Source organism: Neolamprologus multifasciatus, chromosome 23 (genome assembly GCF_963576455.1).
Source record: "Neolamprologus multifasciatus chromosome 23, fNeoMul1.2, whole genome shotgun sequence".
Classification (NCBI taxonomy): Eukaryota; Metazoa; Chordata; class Actinopteri; order Cichliformes; family Cichlidae; genus Neolamprologus; species Neolamprologus multifasciatus.
Window position 1 is genome coordinate 36,874,247 of NC_140460.1, and position 20,345 is coordinate 36,894,591.

Below are 20,345 nucleotides of genomic sequence, written 5' to 3' on the forward strand. Positions count from 1 at the left end.
TGTTTTAGCTTACGACAGCAGGTGTCGCTGCTGGCAGTAGTTTCAAAGAAGCTAGTGTAATTTTGTATTAAGCCAGTCAATAAAATATATCGTTTACTGTGATATTTTTACAGGCACTGTTCCTAACATATGGTGTCTAAGATGTGTTTCAGCATCACTTCAGCTTCCATACCTTCCTAAGTGCTGAAAGACTTTTCCTCTTATTCTGATTGGAGGGAATCCAAAGTTATGGTCCTGAATCTGGAGTCTCACATGCCCCCCTAGTTTCATCCTCTTAATGGACGCTAATGGCACTCCAAATTTCACAAATGCACGCTGGATTTTTCAGGACCAGAATCTGCAGTAAGCGTTGGCACTAATGGCAACCGGCAGGGGCAGTAGCACAAGGACGACCAGCCAGGGGAACGCAGACGCAGGACCAAAACATCATAAATCATCTCGACGCAGGCCAAGGCAGTGCCAGATTACTGCTAAAGAGCAAAGCTGAAAGGCGGCTATATTTTCTCAATGAGTGCAAATCTTATGACCTCTGGAGGTTAACATGAAAGGAGAGCGGTAACTTCAAAGACTGGGGAGGGAAGAAAACAAAAAAAAACAAAGGCATTTTTTGATGACGCACAAAAAACACGATCCAACAAAAAACACACACGACACACTTGTGCATAAAGATTTATTATTTTGTTGAAAATAAGTGTTTCTGACATTGAACCACTAACATATCCGATGTGACTAAAGATAGATGAGCTACACACTGACACTGATGTTCACTTCATACATTGTAACAAGGCATTTGTATCATCTGTAAGGTGTCTGCAGAGTGTTGGTACATTTTATCGACTGACTGACTGATTGATTACCGTCTCTTTGGGTGCGATTGATTGTACTCACTTGAGAGTGTGACAGTACAACTTCGTGCACACGTCATCCACAGTTATTATCTGTGACATGAATGGGACATAAATCCCCCCCTAAAGGTGCGGCCATTTTTGTTTGTTTGTTTGAGACACATTCGTTCATCCTGTCATTCATTTATTGTTAAGGTGGGCCCTGCTTCCAAATGCACCTTCCAGTAACGACTCCTTCACAGTGGTGTTAACTTATCTCTCCGGGTACCCGGTGAATGGCCGTTGCACTGGCAAAAAAACCAAAAAAGTGCAAAATAGAACAACAAGCAGAAGAAAAACGGGACAGATAGAACTGCTGAGCACGCCGAGCCGTCCTCCCATGGACCTATGGCTGCTTTCCCAAAAGCATTTAGCACTGTGGTCCTCTTTGTTGATGGCTTTTAAGATGGTTTTTGGCACCGCGCTGCCTTTGGGAAAACCCCGGGAATTCACTCTGGAATAATCAGCAAAAACCGTGATAGTAGCAGGAAGGTCGTGTGTTTTTGTTTTTTGTTTTATTTTAAGAGGGAAAAAAAAATCCCCTCTGTGTTGGAGAAGTAGTGAATGTCAAAACTGAATTCCCCTTAACCTGCTTTCTCTGCAACTTCCTACATTTCCCAGAATCCTCTAGGAAGCAGCTAAGAATAGTGACACCAAAAGTGGGGGTTTCGCTTCCTTTAACCCTGCCCCCTCTCCAATCTTCAAGTTTGTCTAACATGAATACATTTGGACACTAATTTCTACTCCTCTCCAATCCATCCACCAATCACTCCTGCTCCACCTCCCTTCCGACATTCAGCTACTGTATGCTACAGGCGGGGCAGCAGGCCTCTCTCCGGTCCGGCAGAGGGCAGAAGTCCATCTGCCTGACGATCTCCGCGAAAAGCTCATCCACCATGGTCTTGCTCTTGGCCGACGTCTCCATGAAGGGGCAGCCCCAATCCTCAGCCAGCGCCTGGCCCTCGCTGGGGGACACCTCCCTCTCATCCTCCAGGTCCACCTTGTTGCCCACCAGAACCACCGGTACCTGTTGGTACCTGCAAATTAAGAGAGAAAGTGACATCAGTGGAATTACTACCGACTACAGGAACTTCTTAATTCCTACAGGACGAAGAAAGAGAGGGAAAGAGCCATAAATGTGGCTGCTTGTGTGTGAGTGTGTGTGTATTGCTGGCCTACATACTGTATTTGCTCAATGCTGAAACAATAAGGGGTTTGAAACAATGCACAATAGAGCGAGAGGAGAGGAATAAACCCAGCTACACTCAGCTTCAGCTTCCCAGGAGGCTCAGCGGGCGCCCGGTACCAACAGGAGGTTTTATCAGAAAACCGCCATCATGAAAAAACCCAACTGATGGTCCATTTATTGCTGAATACATTACATATGTGTTTGCATGGTGTGCAAGCTGCATATTTTAATGGATTCCAATTCTTGTTTAAAAATCGTTAGCTCTGCACTTTGCACTTGCACCATTTCCATCGCGCACTGAGCACATCTTAAGGATCAAAAGCTTTCTCCCCCAACGCGCGGGGCTGACAAGCCCAGTCCTCTTCCCCTCTGAGCCATCGATACGAGGAAACCAGGCTGGGGAGAGTAATGGAATAAGTTATTGAATAATTGAATAAAGCTAATGTGCTGCTCTCACATGGGAGAGACATGAACACTGGGGCACTGGAAACAACTATTTTCTACTTCATATTCATCTTTGGCTATATTTGATGCTTGTTACTGCTGTAAAAACTCCAAGGCTTAGCATGAATTTATAAAGAGCCGTGTACATTACTTCTGGTTTTGAGAAGAGGCTGACATCTGTAATTTGGTAAGTAACTCCTTAAAAGTGCACTTTACTCAAATCACACACACACACACTTCTTCAAAACAGCACTGCCTTCATTCAGTGGGGACAGACAGACAGTGGGTCTATGATCAATATTTCATATTTTGTGAAATGGCCTGTGAAGAGCTCAAAGGAGAATGAACTGGACTAATATTAATCAGCATGAAGCAGAACTGCCAACAAACGCTCATTTTGCTGTGTAACTGTTGCTGGATCTCTAAAAAGCAACTACACCCACTGGCCATTTTATTAGGTATACCTATTAGCTGCTATTTAATGCAAATGTCTACACAGACAATTGCATGGCAGAAACTTGATGCATTTAGGCACGTAGACTTCGTCAAGACTACCCGAGCATCAGGATGGCAAAGAAAGGTGATTTAAATGAGACTGGTGGTGACAGACCATCTGGTCTGAGTATTCCACAAACTGCTGATCTGCTGGGATTTTCCTACGGGATGAAAAAAGAGAAAATATCAGCAGTTTTCTGGGCAAAAATGTTTTGTTGATGTCAGAGGTCGGAAGAAAATGGCCAGACTGCTTTGAATCGATAGGACAGTGACAGCAACAGTGACTCAAATAACCAGTCACTGCAACCAAGGTATGCAGAAGAGCATGAGTTACAGCAGCAGAAGGCCACACTGGGTGGTCTTCTGGTGGTCTTGGCACACTTTTTTATTCTGTACCACAGAGCATCTTTGGGCAAAAGGGAGTCCAACTCAGTAATAGCAAGGTCTACAGAGCATTTGCTAATTGGCTTGTAATAACTTTTGCGAGATCTCGCAAAACAAACTCGGGATCTCGCAAAACTTTTGCGAGATCTCGCAAAACAAACTCGGGATCTTGCAAAACTTTTGCGAGATCTCGCACAACAAACTCGGGATCTCGCAAAAGTTTTGCGAGATCTCGCAAAACAAACTCGGGATCTCGCAAAACTTTTGCGAGATCTCGCAAAAGTTTTAGCCGCATTCTTGACCTCGACCTCCCGTTAGCTTCGAGCTAACGGGAGGTCGAGACCTACTACAGCCGGGAGGAACACCGCTTTCTCGGCACATCGTGCCTCGACCTCCCGGTCGGCTTCGAGCCAGCGTACGAAGAATGCGGCTAAAACGTTTGCGAGATCTTGAGTTTGTTTTGCGAGATCCCGAGTTTGTTTTGCGAGATCTCGCAAACGTTTTGCGAGATCCCGAGTTTGTTTTGTGAGATCTCGCAAAACTTTTGCGAGATCTCGCAAAAGTCCGTCTTAATTTTTTTTTCTCCCATGTCCCCTGCGGGGCTCCGTAAACCAGACCTCTCTGCTGTTTTTCTGAATGCAATCATATATCATCCCGTTATTGCACAACATGTCTCTACTCCATTTTCCACAGTGTACGGACGCAGCTTGCTAGAGTTGATGTCAACGTCAACGTGGCCATCTTTTATATACAGTGACTTATCGCAGTTTTCCAAAGGTGGCAAACTGTTAGCACACTAGTTGCTACTTCACAAACAGACACTTAGATTATACTTACATGAAGCGGGACCCCACTTTATTCAAGCAAAAGATATTGCATTTCAGTTAGATGCCCTCCATGTTTCCCGCGATTAAATAACTACACAATATCAATTAAAGTGGGTGTATATTCTCACAACAGGTAATAGCATAGACTACCTAATAGCCTTGGCCATCACTCATTCCTAAGTGCTTTCCCAGCCTGCCTTATTGATCTGCTGGCGCTATTGAGAAATAGGCTCTTATCTACAAATTGGTGGCCCGATGCCACGCTGCTCAGCTGGGAGAAGAGCTGAGGCGTGGAAAAGAGCTGGCAAACGTTTCAGCGAGCTTACAGGGGCCAGAGAGCTGCAGGAAATGAATGCAGGCAGCAGGGCGGAGGACACTTATGGACCTGCTCGAGTGTCATTCAGCAAACCGGTGATTTTAAAGGGTTCTGAGTTTGACCTGTATCTGCACCTCGTTTTGGATCTCAGAAGCTTCTCCAAAGAGCATTTCTTTTGTCTTAATTGCCTATGAAGGCACTTCAAACTGTCAGGCAGACGAAACTCATTCCACACAGCCGAAGACTTCCTTCCCTGCAGCCTGACATTTTCCCTAACAACAGCCACACTGTACAACACAAACGCACGCACACACATGCAAAACAACAGCTGACCTCAGCAGGACAACCATCTCGCATGGCCCGTGTGTTTGGAAAGCTGGAATCTAAAGGGTGTGAAGTGTGAACAAGGAGAGTACCGTGGAGACAAACACAATCTGACAGCCTTGCAGGAGAAACTCTATATATATCTACAAAGACACAGGGAGAGCCAGATTCTCTGGGGTGGGGCGGGGAGTTTGCACGGCGACTGTTTATTGCAGCATCGAACTACAAGCCCCTCCTCATCGGATGAGGGGGGAGCAGCTCAGAACACCGTGGAGAAAAGTTGTCCCACAGGGATCTATAGGCTCCTTATTGACTAATATCTCAGGAGGTGTTGGAGTGAGAAGCTTAATGTCTTTATCTCAAGCATGACTCTTCACTATAGCTATGTGCTAACTGTGCTCGCTTTATTGAAGTGTTCATTTGCTTTTTTAGTTGATTGATATGACATAAAACAATGAATATCTCTGTTTCCACGTGATGCAGTGTAACTCGGTCATGGGTCCTTCTACCTTTGGGGAAGACCTGACTTAATTTAATCTACAAGTTCTACTAAATCCTTTAGATTAGGATTTGGATGGATTAATAACAGGTAGAACAACTCTCTTTGACGACTGCTAGGGTATAAACCTAATTTCTCTTTTCTGAACTTTGTCATTCTGGCTGCTTACAGAACAAAATGATTGGGTGCGTGTCAGACGTTAGATATATATATAGTGAGGTGACAAAAAACAATATTACGGGTACGGCTGAGGTCGTCAAGTTTTTATGGGAGGAAAAAGGTTAAATACTGTTTTTAAAATACATATTTTTGCTTTTATTTTGAAATTTTATTTTGAAATCTTTTGAAAGCAGCTATAAAAACCCGTCCTTTAGCCTTTTTCAGTTCACTGTAATGACCCAAAACCCCCATATAAGTATAAAAGACCAGTTTCCCAGTTAAAGGCAACTGTTCTTTTTTTTCAAAAGAGGAATTTTTTATTATTTTTTTTATTCTGTACATATTTTTTAGTTATTTTAATTGAAATGTATCTTATTATGTTTACTTGGATGCATAACTTTGCACTAGTTTAAGGTTTAATATGTCGAGAGCATCAGTGAGGATTGTTTTGTATAATGCCATGTGTTTACACACAGCAGCACTTTGAGCTAAAAAGTGAAAGTCCGTCTATATCTCTGATGACCTGCATACTATCAGTTTTTTATGACCCTCTTTGAGGAATGGCACCCTTCATGCTCTAAGCACTGTCGTCTTGGAGCATAAAGTGTTTGAAACCAGTCCGGGGCCTTTTTGCATGTTCTGCGAGGGTCCTCTCCATGTCCTGTGGCTTCCTCCAACAGTCCAAAGACATGCACAGTGTGGTTAACTGGTGATTCTAAATTGCCTGTATGTGTGAAAGTGAGTGTGAATGGTCATCTGCCTCCATGTGATAGCCCAGAGACAGACCTGTCCAGGTAGTACCCCGATGGCATTGATAGGGTCCAGCCCCCCCACCACCACGACCCTGTATTGGATAAGCAGAAGAACATGATGCATGGATCTGTGACAGTTATTCCAGTTATCATAATACAGAATGTCCTCATGACTACTGGAGCCTTAACGGTATGTTTACCAGTGTTATGTTCTTCCTGAAGTGTTATTTTCCCGGCTGTATAAATATAAATCAGGAGAAACTAACAAACGCTTCTGACTCGTTCCTTTTACAGCAGTTGGACACTACCTAGTATGGGGATTATCTGCACAGTTGGAACGTGTTGGGATTGGTTGGCTGAACTATACAGTTGTATAAATGTGCACATTTTAGATTTAAAAACAGAGCATGAGAAACAATGCTAGAAATATAAAGTGGCTTAAAATAGCTTAAAAAACTATACCGATTTATTATTATTTTTAAGTCTGTATTGATATCTAAAATATTGCAACATCCCTATGATGCACGTATAAGCCTGAAATAAAAGTTAGACACAAACGACTTAATGCCATTCACCTCTGCAGGCTGTTATTTCAGCTGCTGGCAAAGAGGCAAACACAAAACGCACCCACCCACCCACACAGAGAATCAGCGTTTATTCCTCACATAAAAAAGATGGCCTCCACATTTTCCATTTAGCCTCGGGGTACAACAGACTTGTTAAGGCTACCTGCTGTGCTAAATAGCTTCAGTGACCTCACTTACCTTTTGTTTTCATTTGTTTTGTTTTTTTTACAGGGCCCACAGCAAAAAACACTCATACAAATTACAAAAGAACAGTCAGACATCGCCTACATGAAGCCCTCCAACCCTGCAGCCATCTCTTTGCTCCCTGGATCTGCTGTTAATTACCAGTTGTAGCAGCAGCAGCGCTGTGTGACAGCCAGCCACGTATCTGCATGTAGAATTGGATAGAGAAATCACACAGCCTATAGTGCCCACACTATGTGAACTCCCAAAGGGTGTGTTACTGCTGGAGAACAAAGCTTTGGTATCTAATGTTTCTGTAATGCCTCGGTATCATGGAGGAAAAACCGCAAACATTCCCGTGATACACAGGCAAAGAGAGGGGTCTGCACAGCAGATGGAGAAGGTGTTTTTTTAAAGATGAAACCCCAAGCTTCATTTCAACCTTTAATGGTGCAACCCAGCTCCCCTGACAATCTTCTTCTCTGTTCAGATAGAAAGACATTAAATAAGAATGTGAGTTCACGTGGCCAGTGCTGCTTTGTGCTATTATACCTGCTGTTCTGTGCACCTAAATGACAACAAGACTCCCAAAGAGAGAGATAAGCTACTGCAGGAAAGGCTGTTAATAAACCTATTATTAAAATATTCCAGTTTCTTCCTTCATTGTGAGTGCTGAGCCTGAAAGCAGTATCTCAGTCAAGCAGCTAAAAAGAAGCCAACTGGAAAAGACTGATCTGCACTTACTCTTCTGGTCACATGAGGCTGATCCAAAAATAAGTCCCCAAAGACCTCGATATTCCTCCACAGACATGGAGCAGTGGGCTGAAATGTTTCTGAGTGGACCTGTGATTAGTAAGAAGTTCATTTAATTGGCAGTTTTATATATAATGCAATCAGGTCGTTAAGTCTGACGTCACTAGCTGTGTCTGGGCCTAAACTCCGCTGCAGGTCCATATATCAAACGATCACTATAGCATTACTGAGAGTTGAAAAACTGTCTAAAATCTTTCATCTTTAATAAAATGATCAGCGTTTTGCTCTACCAGGTGTAACAATTGAGTTTAACATCCAGGCATCCATGAAAACTGAATTTATGACATTTAACGGAGTTAGAAGTTAGCAGGAAGTTAGCTCGCTAGCTTCTATCTAAATACAATATAGCATGTCCTGACTGCGAGGTTTTGGAAACAAATTAAAACGCACAGCTCTGTTATCACTTCCAACATAAATGAAGACAGAAAACTAAACAGCAGTGACGTTTGTAGGGTTACTGAAGTTTGGCTAGCTGGTATATAATGATGTGCTACGTGACCGCTAGCGACACAGTTATGTTAGCATAATATAAACAAGCTAACTTTTTTTCCACTCGATAAAAGTTAACGTGAGTGCTCTCGGTGGTCAGGAACAAATGTAATCGCATGGCAAGATGCTGTAAAAGGACCAAACTTCAGCCAGGAGCACAACTGAGATAATCCATCCACAATACGAGGTTAGTCATTCATATACTGCTGCATGGGCTGGGCTGTAGTTACATCCTAAGGTTTTAAAAACTGAGCTTAAATAAATGATTAGCGGTAATAAAAGCCGAGAGAGGTCAACAGTGATCACTGACTGTTTTAGGAGCTTTTTGAGATTAAATAGAAGAAAATACAAAACTTTAAACATGTTAACAACACAAAAGCCATATTAAACACAGACTACTTTAGGCCCGGAAGTAGGATTCGTCACGTCATCGCTTAACGACCGGATAAAGACTCTTTGCAGGTTCTCGGTCATCCAGGTCATGGTAGTTTTAAGAAGGACTTCAGCTCAGTTTTGGTTTCTTAGCCCTTCCAAGTGAGGAGGGTGTCTTTATGCTATTTACCTTAGCAATATGCTGGGTGTCCGTGTCCATTTACTCTAGAGGAGGCTGTGAAACTTTGTGTAAGGATTCAGAAAGGAGTTGATGAATCGGTAAAGCTCACTTCTGTCCCATGACAGCTATATCGAGGTGTCGAGTTGTTGAGGGACTTTTCTGCCAGTAAGCATTATTGCTGCAGTAAATCTCTTTTAGCTGCTGTTAGCCCCTGTTAGCTGCTGTTTTGTCACTGTTACCTGTGACCTACCTACTCGGTGAAACTTCTTTGAATTGGATCGAACACTGTTGGATAATAAATAAATAACAAATAAACTTTCATACAATGTATACGACTATAATGCTTATCAGAGAGAATGTCTGATTTTTAAGAGACTTGAGCCTAACATTACCTGGCATGATGTTAGCTTAGAACCAGATGCTGTTGATTAGCCAGCTCGTGGTCAGCTGTCGCATGGCTAAAGTAATTGCAACAATATATAAATAATTAAATAAGCATATTTAAGCATGTTTTAAAGCTCTGACTTCAGTTCAGGATATGAGGCGGAATGGCAATGTCCATTTAACATGACAGGGCAACATGGCACCTTCCACAAACTTGCTTGCACTTGCTTGAATGTATTTTTATAATTGTGAATGTAATCCCAGCTTTCTCTGCATAGTAAGGAATCAATTATAGCACGCTATAGGAGTTAGCGTGACCTATCACCTTATATATGTATTACAAAAGGCACAAAAAGCAAACAAAACAGGCCTCCTATTATTCACAGCCCTGTTTAATAGCACTCCTAGTGGTCTAATAACACTACAGGGTTCCTTTAACATTAGCTGTGCTCATGCTATTTGTACAAGTCAATTTAATACATCTTGAATGGCTGCATTAAACCCATCAATGCTACAAAGCTCTGACTGTTTTTCCTACTTGGGAAGCTGGCATCAATATGTGCAACATTAGAATGATTTAAAACACTTCAATAACTGCAACATAAGAATGCAAACTGATATAATCCATCCATCCAATTCTATTATCCAGTTGAGTGCCAATGCAAGTTGGACTATGCTGCAGTTAGTATCTATAAACAGAGACTTGCAGGAGCTGTAGGTGAGGAACTAGAAGTTTTTGGTAGCAGAAGGTTTCTGATTTATATTTACAGCCTGAATAATATTGACCAATCACAAGCTTAATGAACAAAGACTGGCACACACGACAGGGAGCTTCGGCCTGGATACCAGCTGGCTCCACGGGAAGCCCCGTATCACTGGGTGCTATCCCAAGAGATCGCGTCATCACATGATGTTTTCCTTCAGTGACACTGAAATGCATATGCCTTGCAGACTTTGTTTTTTCACTCTGTAAACATTCCCTTAGGAAGTAGAATGACATCACTGTTTATCGGGTTCATAGCTGTGGCTCAAGTGATATTCTTCTAAATATAGGAAGGTCCAGATACACATCAAGGCAAAGAATCTTTTGTAACCCTGAGGGATTAGAAGATAAACCGGAATGAATGCGAGATGATTCACAAGCAAGGAATTGTAATTTGCTAGACTTTCCTAATGATGTTTGCTTTTTTTAAATTGTACTACACTCACCTCTGGGCAAACTGGGCTTCACTTTAAAGGCTGGGAATGACCGTTGTAATTCTTATTAAACTGGACTGGATCAAGGTAGAACCATGTGTTTTCAGATCCCCTGAATGAGATAAATGGTGGCACATGATGGAAACACTTAAGCAAGCATAGTGCAGCAAATATGTTAAGTCTATAAGTCCAAGCACTTTACTGGTGGCTATCCTCAGAGAGCTGGCTACTTAAACATTTCTCTCCTCACTTATGGGCAATGCTAAAAGCCTAAGGAAAAAAAGTGGCTTTGTACCTAAACCAAAGTGCCCCCTGGGATATGTAGTTTTGGTCTCTCCACCCTATTCCCACTCAGTGGTGCGTGCTGCTCACCTCCTGCTATTAGACACAGCATCAGTGCAGCGTGAAAACGCAGCTCCAACACTTTGAACGTGCTTCCTCCTCCTGTGCCGATTAAACTATAAACCTTAACATGCAAGCGAGGAGATCATTAGATTGCGAGGAGGGCTACGCCCAGATGTTGTTATCACAGATAGCAACTTAAACGGGGGTTTATGTGGTTAGACTAAGACCGTGCTGGAGCGTTCAGGGGGTAAAGCTTATCTGGCGTGGTGTTTGTTAACCTAAATACACACAGAAAATTGTTCACATATGTGAAGAAAAGCTGCTATACATCAAGTGTCTTTGTATTTAATGTATTTCCTGCTTCTCTTCACCTCTTCTTTAAGTCAACACTGTAATGTTGATGTATATGTGGCGCCAAAGTCGTGTCAGATGGCAACCACATGTCAACTTCAAATGTGCTCATCTGAACACATTTAAACAGATTTTATCATTTATAGTGTGGTTCAAAAACTAAATTAGCTGTTTACCCCTAACTATTAGCATTTCTGTTCACCGCTGTAAGCTAACCTTACACTTAGCAATTCATCGTGTTTAGTGACCACTTTTTGCGTTGTGTTTAGCAAACAAACTATTTAGACTGTATACTTTTAGCAAAGCTTTAAAAGTGTAATCCACACTTTAAGATATAATTTGAGCTTCTAGCTCATGATTTCAGCTAGCTATTTTGATGTGTTAAGCTAACAGTTTCGATTGTTAAGCCATCCCTTTAATTTGAATACTTTTGACATTTTACCATAGGTTGTTTCCAGCAGCCAGATGTTCTTATAATATTTTAAAAGCAATATTTCTCCAGTCTTTCTATATTTTCTTTGAGCTATGGTAGCTTTTTCACTAGTTTTCAGTCCATCCGTGTACCTGACTGCTTTTGTTAAGCCACTTCACATTGACCTATGAATCATTCATGCATTAAAAATGCACCTAATTTTTCTTCATTTCTTTAGTGGAATCTACAAAAAATGCTAAAGATAACACAGGTGGAAAGACAGAAAATAACATTTTTATACCAATAAGGTGTTTCCCAAAGAGCTATTAACTGAAAATGGTTGGCATATTTCAGTATGGTGTTTAGTGTGCCCTTAAAAAATATGAGGAAACTGGACAAGTGGAGAACAAAAGAAGCAGCAGCCTAAAAAAAAAATCTCCACTGACGCCTGATCAGAAATGGTTTCAGTGGGAGGATGTATGTCTAGAAGCCATTCTTACAGAGGGGAAACGTGGAGAAAATGCTGATTTATCCTTTTCCGCTTATCCTTGTCAGGGTCGTGGGGGGGCTGGAGCCTATCCCAGCTGTCTTAGGGCGAGAGGCAGGGTACACTCTGGACGGGTCACCAGTCTGTCCCAGGGCTAACACATAGAGACAGACAACCATTCGCACTCACATTCACACCTATGGACAATTTAGAGTTACCAATTAACCTAATCCAAATTACACAAGAACTGGAATGAAAATCATTGGCAGTTTGAAAAGTTTGCATTCAAATCAGTGTCAACATATACAGTGAATATCAAGAGAGAGATACAAAATTGAGCGTGTACAGCTATTTGTAAAACACAGGGGGCTTTGGCATGGTTTGCTCTGCACTCAGCCAGTGGTGTTAGAGATATTGTCTGAACACAGAAAAGAAAAGAGCAAAATGCAGCCAACTTCCAAAGAAAGAGCTTTGAATGTCCTTCAAGAAACCTGGAGAACTATTCCTGAAGAACTGTAGAGACTCGGTTTTTGCCTAATAGACTATGTGCACGTTAGCATATGCTACTTCCGGTGCGGAAACTCCTGTGGGGAGCTTTGTTTCCGGTGTCCTATTCACGCCCTGTTTACAGTCCAAAACAAGTTAAGCAAATGAATGAATCAAGCAGCGATTTACATTTCTACAGATGTCTTGGGCATTTACCCAATATATCTGTAAATGATGTTCATCGACTTGTCGATATTCTTCCCCCTCAGAGCAAAAGAGAAAAGGGATTCAAATGTTATATCTCTCAGCTGTCCCTCTTTATCGCGGGTGTTATGTTCTAAAAATAACCAGCGATAGGTGAAATCAAGTAGCCAATTTTATTTTTTGACGGTGCAAAACGTTTCGCCGACATACAGTACTGCACTTCAGAGTCACACTGCTAGCGATCGATGCAGCGATTCTGTACTGTACAGGAGAGACGTCACGGAGGAGATCGACTGCAGCGATCAGGACGCAGGACACAATGTGATGTAAAAATAAGCATGCAAACTTGCACTAAAAAATCCGCGAAACAGCGAGGTGAAAGGCTATAACCGCGTTATAGCGAGGGACCACTGTAATTTTTAAGGTAAGTCACAACATACCCTTCGTAAATACTAATGTATAGAAACCCTTACCAGCAATCATTCATTTTTTGTGTGGCTTTTTTTCACGGTTTGTTGACATGCTGTGTAGGTGTGTACTTGACTAGCTGATATCGACATAACGGGGGAAACATCTGGTTTGACTATTCTTCACCTGTAGTTTGAATGCTGAACATTTGCCTGTTTAAATCATAAGACCAGTCACTATACAGAGATGTGCTTCTGAATGTGGACGATGTGTCTTCTGCATGCAGTAATGCAGTTCTGCTTGTGTTGAGTGATGTAAACAACTGCTCGATCTAAACTCTTTAAACGTCAAAATTGATCATTAGATTTTTTATGACACAACAGTGGTGAGTGTTCCCACCTTCTGCTCTTTGTAACTTAACGCAATCTTTCCGTTTTCGAGTTTTGGACATGATTTTGGAGTATATCTTCGCAGTAGCGATTGACCGCAAAGTAAAGCTACCGGAAATGTACAACCCTACATCCGGCCTCAAACCAGGAAGTCAGCATTTTCTCGTGCACAGGGTCTATATACTATACTTCCATGTATATTAGCACGTTTCAATAAATCGCTGCACCTATTTCCCATTTTCTACCAAAATATAGAGAAATGAGGGGTGGCTTAAGACTTTTGCGTAGTACTATATTCTAAATGTTAGTATTTCAACCTCTAGCTAGCCACACTTTTAGCTAATCAAGTTTCACAGGTTTTTTTTATTATACTTTTAGCTAACTATTTCAGAATATTAGTTTTTAACAGTTTTAGCTGCTTAAGCAGAATTTTGGCAAGAAATTCTGCAACAGAGGTCATAATATTAGCTCACAATTTTAGCTATTAGCCACTTTTTAGTTTAGTGAGATATTTTTTAATGGTTACCCTGTGTTGTCCATTAATTTTAGTAAACTGTTAACTATGACATTACATTCGGGTTTTCTTTAGGTTGGGTAGCTGATCTGTCATACAACAAGTGGACTATGAGACTATGGAGTCACGCCTCCTTAACCAAACAGCTTATCTCACTTCTTGTCCATGCTTGGCACATGGAAAGCCTTGCATAAGCACTCTGGTTTATATGACTGCCTAATGGAGGCCCGATGTCTTCTTGGCTTTCAACCCAACACAATCCCATTAAGTTCTGGTGAGTGGGCACATACTATATCTCTGTGTGAGGCTCGTTGTTACTGCTGCTGGCTCAGCAACAAGTTTGGGAGGAGGGAGGCTGTTTTTCTAAAGACAGCTAATGGAGAGCAGGAGCCAATTGTGACGGACACCTTAACGAGATCAAGTAAATAACCGAGTAGATCTTGCTAGTACTTCTACTTTTGTCACAGACTGTGACTGACCACCGTTTCTAGCCTCACTGACCATTCATGTTCACACAGCATCCACACCTAAGACCAATTTTAAGCAGCTATCTACAATCATGCATGTCATTAAGAGTGTGAGAGGAAGCAAGGTACAGCGAGGCACAGGGAGAACATGCAAACACTTAATTTTTGTGTAATAATGTCTCTGCACAAAACTCAACAACAATATTATGTTTTCAAGTCTACTTAAAGGTGTTTTACTTATCTGCGGCTTTGCACATACAGTAACAAGGCCCACTTCAAAGCCAGAGCAGTGTGAAATACAAGCATGAAATATTTATAGGTATACACTTGAGGACGGCGATGGCTGGTGCAGTGTGGGCAGCCGCTTTGGGTGCTGGGGCACTTCTTTATCCATCATTACTATTAAATTAATTTTAAAGGAGTTCCCCCCCGCCCCACCCCCACGCTTTCGCCATCACTGTGCATCGTCAGCTGTGACGCTCTCGAGCTTCCACTCGGCCTGTGACGTCCACACCACAAGAGAAGCACCGAGTTCACTCCTGGGAGGCAGATGGAAAGCGCCGCAGCAATACTCTACTGGTGAAATTATAAAAGTCACAACACTCATGTTCAACAAGCAGAAAGGGGGGCGATATTAAGTGTAATGACAAGATTTTTTTCTTTTCTCTTTCTGATGATAATGAAGTGCTCCCCCCCCCCTTTCCCCCAATGATGATGCTCATGTAAGACCACTGCATGAGTCAGAGCTCCTATCTCACTTTGGTTTCCGTCTGCATGTCTTCGCTGATTTAAAGTGGGGCACTTTTAGTGGGGATTTTTGTTGCCCTACACACCTAACACTCCCCCATCTTCACTGAACAGCCATGAAAAGTAGCATCAATCGCTCGTCTATCAGCTGCTGGCATCAAAACAACAACGGCTATAAAACATTTTTCTATTGAAGAAGTCATAATGATGCTCTTTTGTTGGGAATAAAACAAAGAAAAATACGTTTCACTCCAGTTGCACCCTGGAGTCACAGGCTCACACATTTACACAAGACTCTGAGCCAAAAAAAAGAAAAGAAATTCCAATGTGTCACTACCGAAAAGGATAGACCACAGCCTTTCTCCCACTCTCTCTCACTCCCAGGCTGTGAGATGAGCTCAGGGGATGTGTTGAGTAATGGACTGAGCTGATCAAAGCCGTGCAGAGTTAGTCATGTGTGAGAGACGCAGAGAATATCAAACCCTGGGAGAGTTCAGCGGGTTGATGTGTGACAGGTGAGCCGCAGCTGGGCTCTTATGAAGAACATATGAGCGGGATGCAGCTTCTCACGAAGGACTGGAGGAGAGCGTGGGGGGGGGGGGGGGGGGGGAGAGGAAGAGGAAGAGGAGGGAAGATGTGGAGAGGATGGCAGTTTTGTGATGTTTCTCAGCCTCAGTTTAAAATGAAAAAAACAAAACAAAACACTGATTTGTATGTGTGTGTGAGGGGTTCATTACATTTATAGAGGCCCTGGAGGGGCTCCATGGGGTACTCCAAGCATGTTTACTGTCAAATGTGACTGTTTTATTTATTTGAATCAAGGTGTAAATATTTATTATCATATCCTTAACATTCCTTCACCGACAAAGACAACTTCCGGGGTCCTTATTGCCCCAATATGGCTATTTAAGGCCCCTAAGACGTTATTTTGCTCGCCTTTTGTCTGTGGCATCAGAACATTTATTTAGAATTACAATGAATTACAGCAAACTGGAAAGCCTCTCACCTTTTCACCCTGATGATCTGATCTCTCATGGGTTTGATGTCCTGAAAACTTTGCTGGTTGACCAGGCTGTAGACCAGGATGAAGCCCTGGCCGTTTCTGATGTAAAGGTCTCTCATTGAGGCGAACTGCTCGGTGCCGGCCGTGTCGAGGATCTCCAGCACCGACGGAGAGGAGTCCACCTCGATCTCCTTCCTGTAGAAATCTTCAATGGTCGGGTCGTACTTTTCTATAAATGTCCCGGTGACAAACTGGACCGTCAGCGCGGACTTCCCCACCCCGCCGCTGCCGAGCACCACCACCTTATACTCCCGCATAGCGCTCCCGCGGAGTTAAATCCGGCATGCAGAGAATAAAGTGATCAGCAGCGGATCAAAGAAACGCATGCCCGTGCACAGCAGCCCAGACTCACGCTACAGGCATGACACAGCCTCCGGTAAACGAGATGCTCTTGCAGTTATAGGCGGCCGAATGATGCTGGAGCATTTAGCCCTGAGATGCACAGCCACACTGCCTTCTACTGAAATATTCCCACGCTATCTTGAAGGGACACCATTCCGGAGGCATCCATAATGCAATAAGGCGTCGGTGCAGTTAAAATAAGATCGGCTATTATTAGAAACAACTAGACGGCGCATCTTTTTATGTGCCGACAAAATAAAAGGCTAACACTACATTTCCCCTGCACAGTGGGGTACAGTGGAGTTAAAGGCGAAGAGCACTCTTTGGCTTATAGAAGACAACAGTGCTGGGAATCCACGCCTCTGGTGTGCTTCATCCACTGGATGCTACTATTTCCTGGAAGATATGGAGGGAGATTAGTGCCACATGGCAACAGGGAGCAGAGCACAGATGTGATGGAAAAGAAATAAGAGAGGCTGCTGTGACATAATTGTTTTTGACCTCGTTTTAAACGGAAATATAAGCTAATCTGCGAGGAATGCTGTCAGCAGCCAATGGGAGGCTAGCCTGCACAAGACAAAGCCAGAGGCTTGGACTTGGTTTGCAGCACATATCTCAAGACAGTGTCAACATATGATGCTTGACTCTGAGCTCTTCTGAGGGATGTTAACTGAAGCCTCAGGCAAACTAAATAATTTGATAAAAAGGTGAACATGTTAAATTTCCACTCTGCAATTTCAGTTTATTTTTATTTCTATAGCACTAAATCACAACAACATTTGCCTCATGATGCTTTATATCGTAAGGTAAAGGGAATAACAGAGAGAGAACCCAACAATCAGATGACCCCCTGTCAGCAAACACTTGGCAACAGTGGGAAAGAAAAACTCCCTCTTAATAGGAATAAACCTCCAGCAGAACCACTGTATAAACACATAGTAAGTCTTTTTAAAGGGTTTCCATTTAAACTGCATCGTAGATGGCCAGATCAACCAGAAGGAGACAGTGCTAAGCACAAATGTGAAGGTTCTGCATGATGCACTGTGATTGAGCACTTAAACAATTTTCCTACACATTTAATCCTTTAAAGGTTTCTGAACCATGCTGGAAAAAATCAATTTTCTAAAGAAATGTAGTTTCTGCTGAACCTTTTAACAAAAAAGTAATTAAAAATATTAATTTGCATTTATATAAGTTTTAATTTGTCTCATACTTGGTACATCTGGCATTTTTTATTTACATTTATTGCTTAAAATGTATCGTTTTTAATTTAGTTTTTTATTGGAAAACTAATAAATCTCAAAAACTCATGTATCAGATATAATACACTCAGAATTAATGGTTTAACCACTTGTGGTTAAGTGTGCCCAGGGAAATATGAGTGGTGCAGGGCGTGGAGGCTATTTTTTTTGTCTTGTATTGCAGGAAAGCACTTTGGCCTGCCAGTCTCTGGAGCCATAGTAGCCCATATCTGTATATTAGCTTGTGTTTTGGATTTGCTAAAAGAAAAAAACAACCTGCTGCTGGACTGTCAACCAAGCATCAGATATCAATGGGTGTAATAACTGTGTAAAGACGTGGTGCAAGACAGGAGCAAATAATCTGGACAGAGGCTTCGTCACTGAAATTCAAACATAATTTTGGGGGCATTTTTATGATGATTCTTTTTACTTTCTTTACAGTTAATCTTTGTCACCATGTTTCTGCAATAACCTGTGTTTTTTTTTTTAAATTTATTATAGTTTGTGTTAGCTATACCCTCTGTGATTACTTTGTTCTAGTTGTAGTGTAAATATCAAGAGCACTGGAGAAGGGAGGCTGTGTTCGTGTCATTTGTTCAACGAGGACTGTAACGAATTTAAGAAGGCTATTATCTAATTAGTGACACATGATAAGTGCAGCTGCTGAGAGGCCCGTCCATTGCTGTCATCAAACGGCAGTTAACTACACATTACCATTGTGGTACTAATAACCCCTCATAGCTGCTTTCCCCCCCTCAGAAAAGCACTACTCCACTGCAGTAAGGGAAATGGCAGAAAATAAATAATGGAAAAAGCGCTTACTTGTCCTGCTCTTGGGTCCTTCTCATTATGTTTTATCAACTAAAAACTTCATGCTGCAACTCTCAGATGTTTTAATGCGTGCAGCTTTATAATCTCTTTTCATGAGAGCTGATGTTTATTTGCTTTTAAGGCAGTGGGCTTTAGGGACCACCAGGGGCCCTTGAGAGGGCCTCTAATAAAAACTCTGGGTAAAGCAGGATGTTCGGCACTGCAGTAGACACAGCTGCAGTACTGTTACTACTTAGAGCAAACATCTCTGTGGGTTACTGAAGAGAGAGTGTGACACAAACGAGATCCAAAGCAAAAATCGTTACTTTAATTTTCTTTATTTCTTTCTTTCAATAGATTTTACACTATCTTGCTGGAACCAAAGAAACATTTGACTATAGAAACATAAAGTAGCACAAAATATATGCAAAAAAAAAACATTTAAAAATGTTTACACTGAAACTAGAAATCTGACGTGGGTCTTCTTGTCAATTGGTTTTCATGTCTTGACTTTGTTGGTGAGGTACCCTGCAACAATGATGACACAGGCAGCCACACTTCTTAACTTTCAGTCTCCGGTATAGTGTCCTCTGCTGGCTAAAGCTGTGAATTGCATGTTCCATTGTAAGGCAATGGGACCCAAAAGATTTCACTCACAGATTTGGGAGACAGGAAGTAAAGATCGGTGACTGTTTGCTCTGCTGCAGTCTCCTCTCACTTTTGGCCGTGTGACGCATACGTTAGAACCTTAAAAAAATGATTTCCGATATAAAGATTCATAGTTCAAATGAAACTCTGAAGGGATTTGAGAAGAGAAAGAGAGAGACCCCCTTAGGTCTCTTCAATTAATTTCATAAGAGCTCTTTAAAACATAAAACCTTAAGTACGATGGACTCAAGATAAGGCAAAGTGTTTGGATAAGTTGAGTCTGCTCAGTCGGCCAACTGCTCAGAAAGTGCTGTTACCATCAGTCAATCATTGCCAACACAATAAAAAAAAACATTTCAAGAGAAAGTCCATACACAGGGGGCACCAAATAAGGACATTTTGTGTACAGACATTTTTTTTATTCACTAGAAACATTCAGTACGTTATAATTTAGTAAGGAAAGAAAAGATTGTTTTCTCTCATGCAACGTGTTGAATTGAAGTCATTTACTGGTAATATCTGCCATTTACTGATGAACAGATTTACCCTTGAAGGAAGTGAAAAACAGAACAGATCAATAAACAATATGAAAGTGCAATCCTAAAGACTAGTGATACATAAGCCTCGAATAAAATGTATCTGTGTGGAACCTAAAGGTCCTTTGTCAGGGGGAAAGTTGAACATCTTATTAATTTATAGATTATTTAGTTCTTATATTTATATATATATATTTTATATATATTTATATGTAATCTATGTAACATCGATGAATTTTATATCTCTAAGTGTTACAGTCACAGCACTATAGAGGCTGTTACTTACTAATGAAAATATTAGGTCATTGTCATAATCTCAGAGAAGAATAAGAAATGTTCATATCTTCTTTACAATCTACCTTGTACAGTGTTCTAGCAAAGAAAAAAAACAGAAACAAAAACCAACTTAACAATGTCATTTACAAAAATACCCAACT

The 20,345-nt window shown here is 41.6% G+C and overlaps 1 protein-coding gene across 1 annotated transcript; it reads right to left on the reverse strand.

Annotated features, from left to right (window-relative positions):
• Window positions 1-985: 985 nt before the first annotated feature.
• LOC146492106 (ras-related protein Rap-2a-like) lies at window positions 986-18,928 on the reverse strand. Its single transcript, XM_085150532.1, has 2 exons — window positions 16,275-18,928; window positions 986-1,921 (listed from the first exon to the last, which is right to left on the reverse strand). The coding sequence occupies exons 1-2, from the start codon at window positions 16,586-16,588 to the stop codon at window positions 1,684-1,686; spliced, it is 552 nt and encodes a 183-aa protein (XP_085006658.1). The 5' UTR covers window positions 16,589-18,928; the 3' UTR covers window positions 986-1,683.
• Between the last annotated feature and the right edge of the window lie 1,417 nt (window positions 18,929-20,345).